At 42.7% G+C, this 20,924-nt stretch overlaps 2 protein-coding genes across 6 annotated transcripts in view; one reads left to right on the top strand and one right to left on the bottom strand.

Annotated features, from left to right (window-relative positions):
* The first annotated feature begins 3,882 nt into the window (after nucleotides 1-3,882).
* On the top strand, nucleotides 3,883-8,762 carry LOC101171466 (galectin-8). 2 transcript variants are annotated; one of them, XM_020700761.2, is made up of 8 exons: nucleotides 3,883-4,094; nucleotides 4,259-4,347; nucleotides 4,999-5,209; nucleotides 6,578-6,697; nucleotides 6,776-6,802; nucleotides 7,050-7,138; nucleotides 7,288-7,453; nucleotides 7,533-8,762. In XM_020700761.2, the coding sequence occupies exons 1-8, from the start codon at nucleotides 4,014-4,016 to the stop codon at nucleotides 7,680-7,682; spliced, it is 933 nt and encodes a 310-aa protein (XP_020556420.1). In that variant the 5' UTR covers nucleotides 3,883-4,013; the 3' UTR covers nucleotides 7,683-8,762. The 2 variants fall into 2 exon arrangements, with proteins under 2 accessions (XP_020556420.1, XP_011492058.1); XM_011493756.3 differs by having other exon boundaries at nucleotides 3,884-4,052.
* A 295-nt stretch (nucleotides 8,763-9,057) lies between these two features.
* Nucleotides 9,058-20,924, bottom strand: part of LOC101156694 (probable palmitoyltransferase ZDHHC14) — a 50,042-nt gene continuing 38,175 nt past the window's right edge. For 3 of the 4 annotated variants that reach the window (XM_023951309.1, XM_023951308.1, XM_023951310.1), the window contains exons 9-10: nucleotides 16,000-16,105; nucleotides 9,058-10,139 (exon numbers count right to left, since the gene is read on the bottom strand). In XM_023951309.1, the coding sequence (XP_023807077.1) occupies nucleotides 9,678-10,139; nucleotides 16,000-16,105 (568 nt within the window). In that variant the 3' untranslated portion in view covers nucleotides 9,058-9,677. The remainder of the gene's footprint in view (nucleotides 10,140-15,999; nucleotides 16,106-20,924) is intronic. The other variant, XM_023951311.1, reaches the window with a different exon arrangement.

Below are 20,924 nucleotides of genomic sequence, written 5' to 3' on the forward strand. Positions count from 1 at the left end.
GTTGGTCGAAGAAAGAGGGGAGGCAGAAGGGTCCGTTGCCAGAGAGAGAAGGGAAAAGGCAGGAACATAGGTTTGAGAATAGGGACTCTTAACGTTGGCACAATGACAGGGAAAGGCAGAGAGCAGGCAGACATGATGGAGAGAAGGAAGGTAGATGTACTGTGTGTGCAGGAGACAAGGTGGAAGGGCAGCAAGGCACGTAGTATTGGAGGAGGATACAAACTTTTCTATCATGGTGTTGATAGGAAGAGAAACGGGGTAGGAGTGATTCTGAAGGGGGAGTTTGTAAACAGTGTTCTAGAGGTGAAAAGAGTCTCAGACAGGATGATGAGCCTAAAGTTAGAAATTGAAGGGGTGATGGTGAATGTAGTCAGTGGGTATGCGCCACAGGTTGGCTGTGAGTTAGAAGTGAAGGAGAGATTCTGGAGTGAGTTGGATGAGGTCATAGAGAGTTTTCCCAGAGGAGAGAGAGTTGTTATTGGAGCAGACTTTAATGGGCATGTTGGTGAGGGCAACAGAGGTGATGAGGAGGTGATGGGCAGGTTTGGTGTGAAGGAAAGGAATCTGGAGGGACAGATGGTGGTGGACTTTGCGAAGAGGATGGAAATGGCTGTAGTCAACACTTACTTCCAGAAGAGAGAGGAACATAGAGTGACATACAGAAGTGGAGGTAGGAGTACTCAGGTGGACTACATCCTATGTAGACGAGGTCATTTGAGAGAGGTTAATGACTGCAAAGTGGTGGTAGGAGAGAGTGTAGCCAGACAGCACCGCATGGTGGTGTGTAAGATGACTCTGGAGGTCAGGAAGAAGAAGAGAGGGAAAACAGAAAAGAAGACCAAGTGGTGGAAGCTACAGAATGAAGAAACTTGTGAGGAATTTAGGCAGAAGTTGAGGCAGGTCCTGGGTGGTCAGGATGAACTTCCAGATGACTGGGAAACTACAGCAGAGATTATCAGGGAAACAGGTAGGAAGGTGCTAGGTGTGTCATCTGGAAAGAGGAAAGACGGTAAAGAGACTTGGTGGTGGAATGAGGAAGTACAGGAATGCGTCCAGAGGAAGAGGTTGGCTAAAAGGAAGTGGGATGTAGAAAGGACTGAGGAAGGTAGACAGGAGTACAAGGAAGCGCAGCGTAGAGTGAAGAGAGAGGTGGCAAAGGCCAAACAGAAAGCTTACGATGAGCTTTATGACAGGTTAGACACAAAGGAAGGAGAGAAGGACTTGTACAGGCTAGCCAGACAGAGAGACAGAGATGGGAAGGACGTGCAACAGATAAGGGCGATTAAGGACAGAGATGGAAAGGTGCTAACAACCCAAGAGAGTGTACAGAAAAGATGGAAGGAGTATTTTGAGGAGCTGATGAACGAGGAAAATGACAGGGAAAGAAGGGAGGAAGATGTGGTTGTTGTGGAGCAGGAAGTAGCAGAGATTGGAAAGGATGAGGTTAGGAAGGCTCTGAAAAGGATGAAGAGCGGAAAGGCCGTTGGTCCTGATGACGTACCTGTGGAGGTATGGAAGTGCTTAGGAGAGACAGCAGTGGAATTTCTAACGAGGTTGTTCAATAGGATTTTAGAGAGTGAGAAGATGCCTGAGGAATGGAGGAGAAGCGTTCTGGTCCCGATCTTTAAGAACAAGGGTGACATGCAGAACTGCAGCAACTATAGAGGAATAAAGTTGATGAGCCACACAATGAAGCTGTGGGAAAGAGTAGTGGAAGCCAGGCTTAGGAAGAAGGTGGAGATTTGTGAGCAGCAGTATGGTTTCATGCCCCGTAAGAGCACCACTGATGCCATTTTTGCTTTGAGAATGTTGATGGAAAAGTACAGAGATGGTCAGAAGGAGCTGCATTGTGTGTTCGTAGATTTAGAGAAGGCGTATGACAGGGTGCCGAGGGAGGAGCTGTGGTACTGTATGAGGTCGTCTGGAGTGGCAGAGAAGTATGTCAGAGTAGTTCAGGACATGTATGAGAGAAGTATGACGGTGGTGAGATGTGCTGTAGGTCAGACAGAGGAGTTCAAGGTGGAGGTGGGACTACACCAAGGATCAGCTTTGAGTCCTTTTTTGTTTGCTATGCTGATGGACAGGCTGACAGACGAGGTAAGACAGGAATCTCCCTGGACAATGATGTTTGCGGATGACATTGTAATTTGCAGTGAGAGTAGAGAGCAGGTGGAGGAACAGCTAGAGAGGTGGAGGTTTGCTCTGGAAAGAAGAGGTATGAAGGTCAGTCGTAGTAAGACAGAATACATGTGTCTGAACGACAGGGATCAAGGTAGAAGCGTTAGGTTACAGGGGACTGAGGTGAAGAAGGTGCAGGAGTTTAAGTACTTGGGGTCAACAGTTCAGTGTGATGGGGATTGTGGAAAAGAGGTGAAGAGGCGAGTGCAGGCAGGTTGGAGCGGTTGGAGGAAAGTGTCAGGAGTGTTGTGTGACAGAAGAGTGCCAGCAAGACTCAAAGGAAAGGTGTACAAGACAGTGGTGAGACCAGCTCTGCTCTATGGGTTAGAGACGGTAGCAGTGAGACAGAGACAAGAGGCTGAGATGGAGGTAGCGGAGATGAAGATGTTGAGGTTCTCCTTAGGAGTGACCAGGTTAGACAGGATAAGGAACGAGTACATCAGAGGGACGGCTCACGTTGCCTGTGTTAGCGACAAAGTCAGAGAAGCCAGACTGAGATGGTTTGGACATGTTCAGAGGAGGGATAGTGGATATATTGGTAGAAGGATGTTGGAGATGGAGCTGCCTGGCCGGAGGGCAAGAGGACGGCCAAAGAGGAGATATATGGATGTCTTAACAGAGGACATGAAGTTGGCTAACGTTAGGGTAGAAGATGTTCATGATAGAGTGAGGTGGAAAAGGATGATTCGCTGTGGCGACCCCTGATGGGAAAAGCCGAAAGAGAAAGAAGAAGAAGACTTTATTCAATAATGTAAATGAATACACATGCTCTTTGTTTGGTATCTATTTCATTTTTTTTTTAAATTTATTTCACTGTTTTTTTTAATTTTATTTTGCATTTCACTTTGGGTTATTGTTAATAATGTTTATTAATGTTACGTCTGGCATATCCGCCTGGCATTGCTGTTTGCTTGATGGATTTGTTAATGTATATTTGAACATCGACAGTATAAAACAAAGCAAAATAAATAACCTGGCATATCAACAATATACATTTACATTATTTTATTATACAGTACAGTATATACAAAGAAAAAATTGAGAAGTACAGTTTGCAGCTCCAATAAAATATTTAATTTTCTTGTAGCTTTCATATTTTGCATGTGTTCTATTGTTTTGTGAAATGATTTTAAGTCAAAATTAAAGCACATTGGGGATTTAGACCATTTACACTTGTGAATGCCAGATTTCCGCCGATTAATAAACACTTGAATAATAAAAATTACGTATTAGGACAAACCATGTAGCTCAAAGTACAACATGACATTAAACATATCCATTTTAGTTTACTTTCTAGTTCGTGATGATAAAGTCTTCCAAATCTGATCAAAAGGCCATACACTAAGAAAACGGATGAAAACCTGTCTCCTTGTTTGGTAAAAACAGAAGTCTTCTATGTTTATTTTAAATCTTCTTATCTTCGCTTTAACTTGATATATCTGATGTCAAATATTAAATTCCAAAACGAACCATAGATATTATGGCTTTTTTGAAGTATCACAGCAGCCCACTGCGCATGATCGAACGTTTTTTATTTGTGTCAATGCATCAGTACCATAGACAAATGAAGCAGTACATCAAAATACCTTCATATCATTAGAAATAATCAAGAATACTGTCAAATCAGCAGAGGTCGTTTATTGAAAAAAACAACAACAAAAAAACAGGCACGTGTTGTTATTAAGCGTAGATCACGTGGCAGATTTCGCGCATGCGCATCTGGTAGATGGTTTCCGGCTTCATCCCCGCACAGTCCCGAGCAGCTGAAAGCAGCCGTATTTACCGCAGTCTGTCGCCGTTTTCCCCCCCGCGGTTGCTCTGACACGAGGAGCCCGATGTCAGTGGCGAACGCAAAACACACGGTGCTGAGTCCGGTAAGACGTCACAAACGCTCGCGCTGCTCCTCTGCTGGCACCGTAAGTCTGCAGGAACAGAGCTCTGATGCTGGTCATATATGTGCTCGAGCTTCTGCGGCGGCGTTTATTTACATCGTTATTTTAAAGACTTGAGCATTAGGGAATGTGTTGATCCTTTATAAATACAGTTTTATACTTAAATAAGCCCCGTCTTTCCATCTCAGGTGATCCCGTACACTGGACCCATACCCGGAGGCCTGCACCCCGGGGAGATCATCATCATCCAGGGCTCCGTACCCCCAGATGCAGACAGGTGAATGTTACGTCACAAGAAACAACGAGAGGAGACCTGCATTGTGGAAATTCCCAGCAGTTTAGTTTACCTTGAACGCACCCTAACATTACACGCACATTACAACACGATCCTACAAAATAAAAGTCAATAAACAAACACATACAAAGAGATTTATTGTAAAGCACATGTTTTAGTCTTGATGGATTTTTTTGTTACTAAAATGCTTCGTCTTTTTTAATAATTTTTAATCAGTTGGACCAACCTGTATTTCAGTTTAGCTCACAAATAACCAACTATAATGCACAGAATGAAGTGTCCAATGGCTGAATGAGAAGCTCAAACCAAGCAGATGTAATTTTTTTTATCGAGATTTATCACAAACTGCTCACTTTTATTGCTTCTTTATTTGTAATTCTCAAGTGTGTTGTGTCTCTAACTTGCCTTGTTCCTAAGACTTTCAGAAATTTTGAGTCTCTTGTGCTTTTTGACACAACAATTCAGGTTACTGTAATGTAAAACTTATTCCTTATTTACCAAAAGGTGGTAGTTTTTCTTTTTCTTTTGCTGTACTCAGATTTTCTGGATTTTGCTCCCCTTCTCAGTTTAATCCCAACATTAGAATGATCTGCAGTGGACTCCACGGCGAGCTGCTAATCCCGCCTCCTCTAGCTTTCAGGTGGATTTGTCGAGCGGCTGCAGCACCAAACCGCGCTCGGACGTGGCTCTCCGCTTCAGTCCTCGGTTCGGGCCCTCGCCCTGTGTGGTGTGCAACTCCCTGCAGGAGGACGCCTGGGGAGATGAGGAAACGCTGCACCAGCTGCCCTTCAAATGCGGCGCCCCGTTTGAGGCCATCCTCCTGGTGCTAGAAGATGTTTTCAAAGTGAGCCGTTTTTCCAACACCAAGGGGGTATTCCAGAAAGCAGGTTTATGCTGGTTACCACCGTAAGTTTGAGGCTAAGGAAGCGGATAACCTCAGCCTTCGGCCCCAAAAACAGGTATGTTTCAGGGTAGGTCAAGTTGCCATAGCAACTAATGCTCTGAACATAACCTGGTCTTGAGCAGGTTTAGTTGAAGGTTAGTTTGTTTCCAGAGAGGTGAAGCAGCATAACGTGTTCATTTGAAGATGATTTAGTGGATGAAGAAGCTCAGATAATCCTTTTTCCACCGTGAGAGGGTGATAAGACCACATATGGATGTTGGAAAGATAAAAATTTTTACATTGTTGATCTAACTTAATTATTTGCTACAGTTAAGATAAATCTTTTTTTTGCTGTTAAGTCATCTTAAAAATAACACGTAGTTATCAGACAGTTATATTACTTTCATTTAAATTAATTCAATTAAGTAGGTGTAACTTTGGTGCTGCTGTTAGATCGGCACCACAAGGGATTGTGGGAAGAGGATGATGAGTTTTAGTACCCTTACTGCCCAGTGGTGTAATGTCAAAGTCGGAGAAATGTTTGATGATCTCATGCTGCAAATCTTTATTGTTTCTTTCCTTTTATTGTTATAAAAATGAGTATATCTGCAGGCTCAAACTTAGACATATGAGAGTTCAAGAAGTACAATAAATTAATATAGAAAAACATTTAAATGAAATCAATTAATACGACATTAAGTTAGATAAATATGTAAATTTGAGTTGTATAAACACTACCGTAATTAAGTTTTATAGACGTAAGAAATTAGGTTGAAAAATTTTAACTGAATTACTTGTTACCAATTGAATAAATTTAAGTTGGATAAGTTATATATATATATGCGTCACAATGAAAATAAGACCAGAAACTCGTGCGTTTACTTTGTCCGTTCTTTTTCTCCAAGCAGAAACTCTTTCTTTTGATGATGCAGCTGTATTACTTTTTTGATGGACGTATAATCTTCATATGCTGTCATTTAAATCTCAGACTCCGTTTCACTGAAGTATAGCGCTTTCTTTTTTTCTCCACACGTTTCCGTGGTGACTCCGGAAATCAGCGATCCATTGAGAATGTCTTTACTTTATGTACTTGACATGCACGCGCATTAACCCAGGGTTACTAAGTCGCGCGTAATTACGCTAACTCATATCCGGTCTTTTGGAACCGACATACCCAGAGTAAGCAAGTTCAGGCGGATTTCAGCCAGAGTTCAGGCTTAAAGTCAGGGTAGTTTAAACATGCTTCCTGGAATACCCCCCCAAGTGGCATCTCAGCATGACCTAACCTGAGTTGTGTGGACAGTCACAGTGAGCTGCTTTCGCCTGCAGGTGGCAGTCAACGGTGTTCACCTGCTGGAGTACAAGCACAGAATCCCCATTAACCGAGTCAATACTTTTTCCATATCTGGGAAAGTCAGGGTCCATGCCGTTGGCTACATCCCAAACTCTGTAAGTGCTCAGCCATTGGCCGCCTTGTCTTTTTCCTTCCCAAGAAATAATTTTAATTGCCCCCATTCTCTCTCCTAGGCAATATACTCCGAGTCAGGTGATCTGGTGAGTTTTATTTCTGACTCTTTCAAAATAAATGTCTTTTTATAGACACGCCTTGTGTCTTGTGATGCTGTAACAGCTAAATCACATGCTTTGTTGACAACAGGCCTGACATTATTATCATTTCACTTCAGTTTTTTAAGAGAGATAAAAACACAATTTTAAGATAAGGAAATAGATTGTAATTCTTTCATAATTGCATTTCTCTGAGTGTTGTCATACATTTCTAGTTGTCATGTGTTTCTTTCAGAGCCTCCCTTACAAAGGTCGCATCCTTAAAGGATTGAGCCCGGGACAGCATATCACAATAAAAGGGCAGGTCAGCACGTATCCTCACAGGTACAGTCAACACATGAGTTTCATAACATGTGAGGATTTCAAGCTTTTGAAATCACTTTTCAGCCTGTGGACTTTAGTTGGAAGCTGACTGACAAACTGAAATGACAATAGGTGTAGTTTTTTTTCCTAAACTTCCGTATCGACTCCAGTTTTACAGTGAACCTCTGCAACAGCAAGACGGAGAACATCGCTCTGCATCTGAACCCGCGCATGAAGTCCGGCGTCTTCATCAGGAACTCCTACCTGTCTGCGTCCTGGGGGCAGGAGGAGCGGGAGCTGCCCTTTTTTCCCTTCTCGCCCGGGGAATACTTTGAGGTGGGTGTTTTTGTATTTCTTTTTATAAAGACATTCTCATATTGGGGATTTGCTCTCTGAACTTCCCTTCTTTCTTCAGATCCTTCTCCTCTGTCAGCCGCATCAGTTCAAGCTCGCCGTCAACGGCTCCCACTTGTTCGAGTTCCGGCATCGGGTGCAGGACCTGAGCAGCATCGACCAGCTGGAGATCATGGGGGACATGGAGCTCACCGATGTCAAACTCTGGTGATGTTTGGACAGCCAATCTGCTGCTCTGGTCAGCGGTGCTACACTAGCTTAGCGGCGATGGAACGTCCGTGTGGACTTGAGGACTGTGTTTCAGCTCTGGTTTGAGCTAGTCTAGCATCGTCACCAGCCAGAGGTCCTGCGTGGATGGATGGATGGATGGATGAAGGATCCTTCTGGTGCACAGCAGCCTCCATGACTGTTTACAGCTACAAGTTAGGTGTTCAATACTGTCCTTAGATCATCTTTACTGTAAAACATCAAAATGTTAAAACACAGATTTAGCTTCTACTTCTAGTGTTACAAAGTCAGTAAAGTAAAAAAAAAAAAAAAGGTTTCAATCTTCTGCAGAAAAGTCCAGAACAAAATCAGAAGCTAAGCATTTATTTTAAACCAATTTGCAACATTTTTGCTTTATTTTACATGCAAATATCTTTTAGTTCTTATATTTCATCCTATTCAGTAATCATTGTAGCCATTTCCTTATAACTCAAAGATAATAGATCTTAAAGATCAATGAGAAGTAGGGCTTGGCGAAAAAAACAATTCACACTAAATTAGATTTTCCTCTTTTTTTCTTCCTCCCTTTACTTTCTTAGAATGATAATATCTAGAACATCTCCTTTAGGGGCCGTTTGCAGACAGACTCGTGCCCTCCAGTTCTCCCGCCATCTTTTCCAGGTGCAGCAAGGCAACTTCACAGAAATATTCCCGGCTTGGAAGCACAAGCCGAGGTTTCCCAGTAGACAAATAAAGTCGGGCTTTTCCCACCGGATAAAAATGCACCAATATGTCTTTGGCAGTGTTCCGTATCTGCCATTGCTTCTGCTAGTTTCTGTTTTAAAATCTGCACGTCATGACAGAAGCCCAAGAGAGCAGGATGCTGGGGAAAAAAAGAGATTTTCCCAATGATAAAAATGGATTTATCACCCAAACCTAGCAAGAATTCTGTAGAATACAATGGATTCCTGTGTGAGACTGTCAGCTAGGAGAATTGACCTTTGAATGTCTGGACTATATCTACATTTTACTGCATTAAAGACTTATTTTAAGCTTTTTCTGGAATAAAAGTGACATAAAATCCTTTTTTAATACTTCTTTCAGACAACTAGTGCTAAACCCAGCAGCATCAGCTTTGACTCATTGATTTGTTGAATTGCATTACTTGCAGTACCTCCTTTCAACCACACGGTGGCAGAAACGTTAAATTTGTCCTTCACACTAAAAATAACTATCAATTCAAATAACTAACAATGTATGTGTTTAGCAGCACTTCTGTCCGGAGGGGCAAGAAAAAAAACTTTAAAAGCTGAATTTGTCTGGATTATGTTTTTCCTCTGGCAGAGATCACAAGCTCAACTTTCAAGGAAACATTGTGACCCCATGCGGCGATTTTATTGTTCCTTTTGATACAAACACATGCCTCCGAGGTGCTTTATTAATATCCACAGGAAATATAGTTTGTAAGAGTTTTAATAACCATAATACAGTACAACGGTATCATTTTTTGTTGCTTTTTTTTTTTTTTTTTACATAGAAAAACAATGATATGGAACATGTTTACATCAACCATTGCACTGCGGAGAACGCCCCAGAAATAAAAAGGCAGAGGACACGGGCCAATCAGCAACAGGCAAACGGGCTCGAGTGACGTGTCAAAAGACAGAAGAAAGTTCGTCCATCGCCTCAAACTCGGCCGTCTGACGGAACATTTTTGCTTGAAATGGCTTACAGACATTTATGCCACTTTGAAAACCGGACTCCTCCTCCTCCTCACAGCTTCTGGCTGTTGCTTTGAGGAGCAAACAAAGGAGAACCTGGACTGATGGGTCATGCACCACGAGTTCATCTCCCAGTTCCAGCAGACGAGTTTGGCAACACATTGGCTGAGGACAGCTTCCCTCCGTGAGTCTGCAGTGTCTGCAGATCCTGTGGGAGTCAGCTGATCCTGAAGGAGCACAGGGGGGAGTTGTGACTTCAGGGGGACTCCACCCCGCTGTCAGACGGAGCTGAGCTTCACCAGTCCTCTGACCGAGTCCTCGTGGAGCGAGTCCTGGCTGGCCGGGTTGTAGAAGCTGCCCTGCATGGTGTGGCTGTGGCCCAGCGGGCTGCCGCAGTGCAGCATACCGGGGGGTGAGGGCACCTCCTCGGGAGTCAGGAAGTGGTGGTGGGCCAGCTGCTCCTGCAGAGGGTGGCTGTGGTTGTGCGGGTGGCCATGAATCGGCAGCAAGTCCGTGGCCTCGTGGCAGCTGAGGCTGGGGGTGGAGGCTGGCGGGGTGGGCTGCCCCAGGGGGAGCGAGGTGCACGGGCCGCCCAGGGCGAGAGAGGCGCGGCCCGGTAAGGACGCTCCGTTCTCGGGGCTGAGGATGACCGGCTCGCTGCTCTGCTGCTGCTGGAGGAGGGGGGTGGTGGCGACCTGCAAAACGAATTTGGTGCTCTGAATGCACTGGTCTTGGTCACACTGAGAGGAGAACCGCGGGGAGGGAGGGGCCATGCAGGGGAGGAGAAAGAGGGGAATCGGGGATTGGAATTCAGAAAACACAAAAACAATGAAAGCAGGAGGTGAGAGGGTTAAAAAAAAAGAGGGGGAGGTGATTAGATGAGAGAGAGAAAAAAAGTTGTTAGTAACATTTTCAGATTTAAAGACACAGAGCAACAACCCACAGATGACCCTTGACCTCTGTGTTCACACCGGGCACGTGCTGAATGCGGGTTCACACTGGACCGTCGGGGACGCCATCCATGCACCACCACTAGATCTGAGTCCCGATGGGTCAAAGGTCAACTGGTTCTTTACATTTCATGTGTGTTAAATGGCCGCAGACTTAAAACGTGTGCAGCGACGCGTGAACGTGAGAGCTTTAAACGCAGAAACCCACAATGCACCTTTACAGAGAGGTGGAGGCTCAAACCTGCGTTTCCGAGCCCGGCGTGAACAGAATTGAGCTTCGATTTAGGCAGAAAGTTGAGGACGGGAGCAGGGTAAGGCAATAAACGAACAGTTTGGAGCAAATGTAGCTTAAAATCCATCAGAGAAATCCTTTCCTAGGAGATAAAAATCCCAAAATAAAGAGAAGTGATGAGAATGAGGAAGTAGAAGACGGTCTGACCGGTAAGGGAGTCCTCACTGCGAGAAATTCAACCCCCAAAGGGAGTTTCCTTCCACAGCAGGAGAACTTTATTCTTCTTAAGCAGTTTTTTTGTCAGTTTTAGGAGTCCAAATGAAAAACTTTCTTTTTGTAAATTCCATTTTTGCTCATTTGAAGCATAGTTTTGCAGCAGCTATTTTATCCGCACAGGATTCTATGAAATCACTTAAGGGCTGCGTGTCACTGAGTAAATATAGAATACATACAAGTTTAAAAGTCCCATTTGATTCTTATCAATTCATTTGGAAATTTTTCATTTTCCAAACCGATTTTATTTTGAAAAACAGTTTCAAAATCAATAGAATGAGAATTCAAAAGTGGAAATGTCTAATAAAATGTAATTTATTTTACAAGGACTTAAAACAAGTTTTATTAGTTGGGGGGGGGGGGGGGGGAATTACAATTTAATAAATGATCATGTATTTTCTAAGTAAAGATAGATTATAATTAGAAGTTGGGCTCTTTGCACTTAGAAAATAAAAGAAACCTGTTTATTAGGATTCTGACGTGTTTGTAGGAAATCTAAATTAGAAACAACAGGTTTGATGGAGATGAAATGTTTATTTAGTGTAAATATTTCAACGAATGAAAGCGTTTCCACCATGAAGGGCGGCGGTTTATCAGACTCCCTAAAGCGCGTCAGGCCTCATGGTAGCAAACATCAAATGAGTTGAATTTGTAGATTTTTTTCTTTTTAACATCTTATGTTTTTATTTGGAATGAACAACAGAGATTATATACATCTTTAGCCACGTAAACCTGCTTAAATAAATAAATCAAATAAAGTCATGTTTACAAAGGAGTTATTAATGCTGTCTTTATACAGAGTAAATGAGTTACAATAGTAAAAAAATCAATAAAAATCAATAGTGTAAAAATAAAATCTGCTCCATTTGTTTTGACTTTGATTTAACTGGCATGTCTGTAGTGTGAGAAGAGCAGAATTTACTGTCCAGACCTGAAATCTTTACTGTTTGATCAGCTGATCAGTTAATTAAAAAAAAGCTGGGATTTACCAGTAATAAGTAGATTTTTTTAATGGTTTAGATCAAAAAGATTATTTCCTTTCCAAGGTTAAGGTCAAAATCCTGCAGAGTAAATCAAAGATGAAATGAACCCAGATTAAATCTGTCTGTGTTTCTGCTCAAACGTAACCTAATCTGATCTGACTGCACAGACGAATAAAGAGTCCTGCTCTTCTCATCCAGAGCAGTTAGACGCCTTACAACAAGTTCTAGAATAGAGACTGTCTGGATTTGACAGGAAAACGGGTCCAACCATCATGTCACTGATGGGCTGTCAAACCACATGATTTGCTGGACAACATTCAACAAGGAAGTGGTGACTAATCCTGAAGCAATTCCAGAGGAGGAGGAGGAGGAGGAGGAGGAGGAGGAGGAGGAAGGACGTGGACAGAAGCAACAATATTTATGAGAACAAATGATTTCGACAGACTAAAGCAGCAGAAAAGGTGAGTGAAACTAAGCCAGAGACAAACAAAACAATGAATCCACTAATTTATAGTAAGACATAATTTTATCCTGAGTGCTACTGAAGATTCAGAGCAGTTCTAGCTAAAGTCATTCTGTAAAGATTCCTCTCCTGATTCTAGATCTACAGGACCTTTCAACCGAGACCAGACAAAGATGCCCCCCCCCCCTATCCACACACACACAGTCCAATCCAATGGAGGGCTTGTTGTCAAAGGTGTAACGTGACTTTATATCTCACACTGTTACCATAGCAACAGCTTAAAAGGCTTCTCGGTAACACACAGAGCTGCCGTCACCTGACAGCAAAGCCCACAGCGAGTTAAAAAGCTGAAATCCAAAACGGCGTCTGTGTACACCAGGGGTGGGCAATTATTTTAACTCACGGGCCACATTGCAGATGCGTGATATAACATGGAATGTAGATGAAAACATTTGGATGGAAAATGATATTCTAAAACAGAATATTCTAGAGTTTTTAGTTTAAAATTGTTGTTTCCATTTTAGATCATTTTTTTTATTGTGAAGCCCTTTAGTACCATCAAGGAGTTGTAAAGTGCTGTATGAATAAAGTTTCCTTCATTCATGATCCTTTTAATAAAATAAATAACATTATAAATAAAAAAAAATACCAAATAACACTCTCTATGAGAGACAAAAATTGAGGAAAAATATGCGGATACATTTAGGAAAAAACGCTAAAAAAAATCCAGCAAATAGTCAATCCTCTCCTGTCATAATCCTAATAGGGCTGCAAATAACCGTGATCGGTGAAATTCACGGAGTCTGATTACAGACGTTTATGGCAGTAAAACTCCTCACTGCACACTTTATACACTTGTCTCAGACAGACAAACATTTTCACCCTTTTTTCTCTCTTGTTTAAATTCTCAAACCTTCATAGAAATTGAGTCTAGGATCTTAGAATGAAACAAAGATCTGATCGATCACAGATTTCTGATCTGAAGAGCTCCGCGTTTCTGTACAGGAGACACGGCATGGACTGAGGAGATTGATTGACAAGGTCTCCAGCCAATCAAAAATACACGGGTTTCTGATATTGTTCAATGGGCCGGACCAAAGATGGGCCGTAGTTTGCCCACCCCTGGTGTACACGGTCCTGAGCTTCAGCCTTTCTCCTTACAGGTGAAGGATCTGGAATTCTGATGAAGCATCATCTCTGCCACGGTTGTCTGGCCTCGCTGGCGTCTCAAAAAGGCCTATTTCTTGTGTTCACCAACCCTGATGTGTTAACATCCCAGAATAACCCCCATCGTTATAAGTTGAATGGATCCCATAGCTGTGTGGCCGCTAAGGGAACGACTGCCGTTGAAGAACAACCAGAACTGTGACGCAATGTTCTGATGGCGTTCGGCTCAACACAATGGCTTCATTCAGGGAATTCAGGGACAGACATCCCAGAGACCGCAGACGCTGAGGTTGACTCAGGGAGACGTCAGTGTTTCTCAGCGAAGGCTCCAGTCCAACATAAAGACCCACTCCAATCTATTGTCAAAGCCTTCACAGTGGTCTTTTATTCATGATTATGCCCTTTTTAGCTCCCTTTTTTTTAAATGGACATATTTCTGTAGGACTTCTGCCACAGCCCCCCCCCCCATTACTGAGAGCAGGGAGCTTGTGGCGCCCAGCATATTTTCTATGTTGACTTTTCAAACAGCTTTTCTTCATCTTCAACGATTTCAATAAAGAAATGATCAGAAATGTTAGCTTAATTTTCTTTATACAGTCAGGACCATAAATATTTGGACAGACAAATTCTTTCTAATTTTGTTTCTGTACATTACCACAGTGAATTTTAAATAAAACAACTCAGATGCCACTTTCAGACTTTTAGCTTTTATTCCATGGGTTGAACAAAAAGATTGCATAAAAATGTGAAAAACTAAAGCATTTTTTAAACACAATCCCTTCATTTCATGGGCTCGTAAGTAATTGGACAAATGAAATAACTAAAAACAAAATGGTCATTACTAATATTAGGTTGAAAACCCTTTTTATTGGCAATGACAGCCTGAAGTCTTGAACTCATGAACATCACCAGATGCTGGGGTTTCTCCTTCTGAATGCTCTGCCAGGGCTTTACTGCAGCAGCTTTCAGTTGCTGTTTGTTTGTGGGCCTTTCTGTCTGAAGTTTAGTCTTCAACAAGTGAAATGCTGCTCAATTGGGTTAAGATCAGGTGACTGACTTGGCCATTAAAGAATATTCCTCTTCTTTTCTTTAATAAATTCCTGAGTTGCTTTGGCTGTATATTTTGGGTCGTTGTCCATCTGTATTATGAAACGCCTCCCAATCAGTTTGGCTTCATTCACCTGGATCTGCGCAGACGGTACGTCTCTGAACACCTCAGAATTCATTGGGCTGATTCTGTCCTGTGTCACATCATCAATAAACACTAGTGTCCCAGTGCCACTAGCAGCCATGCACGCCCAGCCCATCACACTGCCTCCACTTGACAGTTTCACTGATGATGTAGTCTGCTTTGGATCATGAGCTTCTCCACGACTTCTCCATGCTTTTCTCCTGCCATCATTCTGGTAGAGGTTGATTTTGGTTTCATCTGTCCAAAGAATGTTTTTCCAGAACTGTGCTGGCTTTTTTAGATGCTTTTTAGTAAAGTCCAATCAAGCCTTCCTATTCTTGAGGCTTATGAGTGGCTTGCATTTGCGGTGTGCCCTCTGTATCTATTTTCATGCAGCTTGCTTGCTTGCTTGTCTGTTCACAGCAAAATCTTCAAAATGCAAGCAAGAGTCCTCTAATCAACTCCAGGCCTTTTATCTGCTTCACTCATAATGACATAACAAGGAAATGTTATGCAATAGCATGGAAGTCAATTGTCCAATTACTTACGAACCCATGAAATGAAGGGATTGTGTTTATAAAATGCTTTAGTTTTTCATATTTTTATGCTATCTTTTTGTTCAACCCATGGAATAAAAGCTGAAAGTCTGCACTTCAATGGCATCTGAGTTGTTTTATTTAAAATTCACTGTGGTAATGTACAGAAACAAAATTAGAAAGAATTTATCTCTGTCCAAATATTTATGGTCCTGACTGTATATGTCCTCCATCTTCAGAGAAAGGCCACAAAGATCATGTTAAAAACACCCAGAACACCATTTTTCTCTTTTAGAAGAGCCTAAAGGCTGAAGATAAATGAGCCTTCTCTCCTCTTTCTTCGGTTTACATGAGTATCAGCAGCACGCTTAAAGATAGCAACTCTGCAGACCTAATCTGCAGCAACACGACTGACTGCAATCCAAGGATAATTTCCCAGACATTCAATTTAGTGGAAAACAGCAAACATGTGCCTCTTTAGGGGGCCGAGGCTGAGAAAAAGCCGACTTCACACTTTCAGAACATTAGGATCCAGGCTAACACCAGAATAAACATCACACACCATAACCAAAAATGACCTCAGATAGAGAAATACCCACTGCAACACTTACACACTCAGTTCAACACACCAAAGCCATCTGCTTTAAGACAATAGAATCTGGTGTGACAATTCAGACAGAAAATATGTTTATAAGGAACCTTTTGACAGTAGCGCTGCATGTTCCAGTTTAGCTATTCATCCTCTTAACAGTTTGATATACTATATTACTTACTCTGCGGCTGTTCATACTGTGCGATACAAACATGAGCAGTTCTGCGTCTCACCTTATGGCTTTGCTGGGACTGGGTGGAGCCATACATGGGGAGGCCGTTGGTTGGCGGTGCTAGCTGCGGAGCGTCTGATTGGATAAAACCTCGTCTGTCGATGAGACTGTGAAAAGAGAAGGTGACGAAATTATAAATCTATTGAGAAGCAGAGCAGGTGAAGTGAGGTCAACTGATTTTTAACAAGCAGATTTCTTCAAATGAGGGAAAAATGTAGTAAAAAAGGAAAATAAAAAAAATAAAAAAATCGTCAGCTCTGACAAATGCTGGCGATTTTTCCACCTTCAGGCAAAGGTGGAAAAACATTTTTCCCCCTGAATTGCTAAAAGTTAAAGGGGCCTACACCATGCAAAAAAATGTTTTGAGATTTTAAGTGTATTATAATGTTCATTCCTCACAAAAATAATCCCAGGGTGATGTTTTGATCTGATCATGCATTCCAGAGTATTCCTCTAGAAACCTGCGCTCTGAGCACCAGCCCCTCCCAACCCACAAAATCGAGCGGGTTCTCACAGTGTGATGTAGATAAGTGAGGAACCGCCCCTTCTAGGAAGACTCCGCCCTGCCAGCTCCGCCCCAAAGTTAACACACACGCCCGCTTTCTCCACAGAGCTAGCAGCGATCGGCTAAACGCTTATTTTATATGAACATCCATCTTTGAAAAAGTTTGGATGTTTGTTTTCGTGGGTGAAACGCAGACAAGCTGCAGAGGCTAGGTTGACGTCATGAAACGGGCGGCACCCACAGAGAGCAGAAGGCGGAGCCTCAGAGATTGAGTCGTCTATAACAGTGGTCCCCAACCTTTTTAACGCCGCTGACCGGTATGACGTCATAAAAAGTTTTCACGGACTGGTCTTTAAGATATGGAGGAGGATAATTGTAGCAATGCTTTGATGAAGGAGGAACAGAGACGTGACAAGACGAGCTCTGTACTTATAAATTGACAGTCATCGTACATCGCACAGGTGTCACCATCCTCTCCCCTTCCCACACTCAAAAAGCAGGGTTGCTCTGTGCCTTCGTTTCCACCCAGAACTCAGAGGTGACTTTCTGATGAACTACTGTTGCTCTGTAGAAACTATGTCAGGGCTCGACATAGCCATTTGTCCGCTGGCCCGGTCCTGTTTTTCGAGCAGTGCGGACTAGAGCCCTGCGCGGGGACTATTTTCTTCATCCCGCTCCCGCCCGCGCCCGCTGAATTTTTGACCAATCCCGCCCGCTCCCGCAACGTATGCGTTACACTCCCGCCCGCTCCCGCAATATGTATGTCCACTCCCGCCCGCACCCGCAAAACTCAGAGAATTTAGTCCCGCACAGTAATAGAGATGCATTGATTTTGTATCGTCCCCCGTCCCGCAGGAAAAAAACATGTATTTTTATTGATATTATTAAAAAGATTCATGTCCTCCTCCAGCCTCATCTTTTGATGCATTCCTCTTGTGTAATGTGCAACTTAATTATTAAATATATTTTTACCAATCCTGTTTTGTTAAAAGTGTGCGTGTGTGCGCGCGCAGACAGACGGCCTGAAGCGCGCTCTTAGTAAGAGGCGGGGCGGGGCGCACCCCCAACAACAGGTTAGATGACAGAGGCCATTGGGCGTCTCTACCTGGTGCCTTCAAGGAGCTTCAGTACATAAGAATCCAACAGCTGCACAGCCTAACGTAGTCCGCTAATATATATTCATGAGATATTCATGGCAGCACTGATCCCGCAGGGTTTATTTTTTGCCGCCCGCTCCCGCCCGCAGCACAATCCAAACCGCCCAATCCCGCGAGATTTGGGTTGGGTCCCGCGGGACCCGGCGGGACCCGATCCCAATGCAGCCCTCTAGTGCGGACCACAAGACTTTACTTTTCACTTGTCCGCTCGGGCCACTAAAATATCTAACGGTTTATATATTCTTCACCTTTTTCAATAAAGTAAATTTTGCGAAAACGTGTAGATTTACCTCGTCTTCATAATTTAGTTTTTCTGCTAGTCCTGTGTTCAGACTTCAAGGGTTTCTATGGGAAACCTTTGATCACTTCTCCTTCTCTCCCGCCTGCGCGCGCGCGGCTTTCACTGCCGAGCACCACGCGGCACGCGCTCACTACTTTTTTTTCCCAAACTTTATTGAATGTAACAATTCAATACAAAACAATGTTAAACAGCAACAACGAAGGCATAAGCCAGTGGGTTATTATTACATTTGATTATAAATCCGACACCGTCACTGAAGAGAGACTGAAGCGTGTCAGAGATGTGGAAGACATGGCAGGAATAGAAAGGAATATGTTGGATGGAGTAGTGGGTATAATTAGTAGTATGGACAGCAAGATATTTAATGAATGCATTGAAGATGAAACTGTATCCACTAAGCTTTAAGATGAATGTCAAAGAATCAAAGGCAACTCCAAATACCTGAATCTCAGACTCAAATGCAGTAGAATGTTAAACTACTTAATTTTGTTTTTCTTTACAACACTGTAAGCAGTAAGTATTTCTAGTTAGCTGAATGATCTCAGTTAGACCTGCACAATATGAGGAAAACTCGCGATATGCGATATCAGAGATTAAAATTGCGATAACAATATAATTTGCGGTATATAAACCAACAGCAAAATAACCAAATAACCATTCCCAGTTTAAAAATTATACTCCAAATGACCCACGTTGACATAGGTTACAAACATCTAACATAACAGGGCTCCATCTGATTGGTCAACAATGTGAAGGCGTCCATCCGATTGGTCAAATGCATTAAGGGATTTATTTGATTCGTTAAATGGTTCAAGCTGCCATTAGATTGTTTTAACACATTTAAGGTTTATGATTTATTGCGATATTTGCCGTTAGAAGCACCATGAAAACTTCTGAACTAGTGTTACCTACTACACTGCAGTGCTCTCTTCAAAACATCTGAAACAGACTAGAGCAGATTTAAATTTGATATGGTCTATTTTCAGTCATTGAAAAGTGTAGAAATAAGTGATGTCACCAGAATGCACCAAATTGCACCATATTAAAAGTTTCCGGGGGGGCATGCCCCCGGACCCCCCTAAAGTTGCAAGCACCTGCGGAGCGGCGGGTCCCGCTATGCGCGGTGTCGGGCCAGTAACTTTCAGGCAGGGCCAGTAAGTTTCAAAAACTACTGGCCCTGTGGGCCAGTGCAAATTTCTGGGCTATGTCAACCCCTGTATGTCTTAGAAAATGAGTAAAAACAGCATAATCAGAATTACAAGACCACTGCGTACTCTTTGAAGATAGATCAAAAGATGATCTGGGTCTTTGTTTGCTGTCAATTACTTCTTTAAAAAGCTAAATAAAATAAATCATTTAGTAAAAGTTTTTCCTAAAGACATAAAGTCAGAGTAACATAATATTTCCCCCAATAAGTCTAGATCAGGTTGTGATTCCCTTTTTTAACCCATATTGTATGGAGTGATATTTCTGCCACCATGTTGCACACAAAACTTTCTAAGTTGAACACAAAACGTTCTAAGTTTTTTGCTGAAAAATTTGTTTTTGCTCAAAAATTTTTTTTTTGCTTTCAAAAACGTTTTTTGCGTTAGCAAATCACATTTTTTACGTGCGTTGTGTCAAATCTCGCTTTTGTCTTATCTTTGATTTTGCTGACTACTTGGAGCGCGATTTAGCGTGATATGACTGCCACTGGCATCGCCAAAAAGAAATTCACATGCGTTGTGTGTAGGGTTGTGCCGATGGACGATATCATCGTCCATCGTGATGGGTGACTGACATCCCGATGGAGAGACCACCATTGTGATGCCACGCCCCCGCCACGTTGCGCGTCGACACCATAAGCCGCGGTTACATGTACAAAATATCTTGATGGGATCAATGGTCGGATTGGAATCCAACCGTGTAGATGGGCCCAGAAAAATGTTTTCAGAATATAAAAACGTTCACTAAGGTCACAATTTCGGTCGGAATAAATCATTCGCACATGCGCAGTATTCGCACATGCGCAGTTTGAAAACCGGAAGGGGATACAACTTCCGCCGAGCGGCTTTTTTTCCAAACTTTATTGGATGTAACAATTCAATACAAAACGATAACAGCACCGAGCGGCTATATATATTGACATGTCAGCTCGGTAAAATACGAGATGATCTTCTAAACGTGCTTTTAATAATGTTACGGTTATTATCAAACACCTGTTCGCTCATCATTTGAATTTTAATCCGTGTGGTCAGTGCTTTTTCTGAACGGAGCCAGGATTAGCAGTATGCTAACACGGGCTAACAACATTAGCTTTGGGTGGCGCTGCACGTAAACGTGTAAGAATAACATCAGCCTTTATTTAGTCGGGACACGACTGGAAACACAAATCCACGTGATTGTTTGAATGTTTTCTAAGGACTGAGCGACATTTCTGCTTTGATGCTCAAACCGCTGTGTGTGCTGACGATCCGAGCTGTGCTCAGACACAGGGTTTAGACCCGGTTCTGAGTTCGGTTGCTTGTACCCCTAGAGCTGCGGGACGGATCGCAGTCTTAAATCTCCCACACATACCGCTCATGTACCCCCCTCCCATCAAACACAAAGCTTTAAGTCCGCGCTCCGCCGGTCCACTTCACTAATTAAGTGCGGGAGCGACTACACTTCTTTTCTATCTTGCTTGTTACTTTTTCTGTTAAAGTCACTTCCCTCAGTTTATACTGGATCATCGCGGATTAGTCATTAGTTGGGAAATAAAATGAAAAAAGCAAAATAACGAATAGCAGTTATATAAGAACGAAAAATGGTAAAATACCCCCCCCCCCCCCCCACGATGTCATCGTCCATCCCGATGGTTGACAGCAAACATCGTCAACGGCCAAATTAGGGGACATCGCCCAACCCTAGTTGTGTGTCATCTCACTTTTTTCCTATCTTTGCTAAGTTAAGTTTCGGTTTGATGTGACAAGCTGCCATCAAAC

The sequence above is a fragment of the Oryzias latipes genome, chromosome 22 (assembly GCF_002234675.1).
Source record: "Oryzias latipes chromosome 22, ASM223467v1".
Lineage (NCBI taxonomy): Eukaryota > Metazoa > Chordata > Actinopteri > Beloniformes > Adrianichthyidae > Oryzias > Oryzias latipes.

Excerpts from the sequence above, each read along its gene's own strand:
- LOC101171466 (XM_020700761.2), top strand. The coding sequence starts at position 4,014 with ATGTCAGTGGCGAACGCAAAACACACGGTGCTGAGTCCGGTAAGACGT. Across the intron at positions 4,095-4,258 it reads GCTGCTCCTCTGCTGGCACC|GTGATCCCGTACACTGGACC; the intron begins GTAAGTCTGCAG and ends TTTCCATCTCAG. Across the intron at positions 6,698-6,775 it reads TTGGCTACATCCCAAACTCT|GCAATATACTCCGAGTCAGG; the intron begins GTAAGTGCTCAG and ends TCTCTCTCCTAG.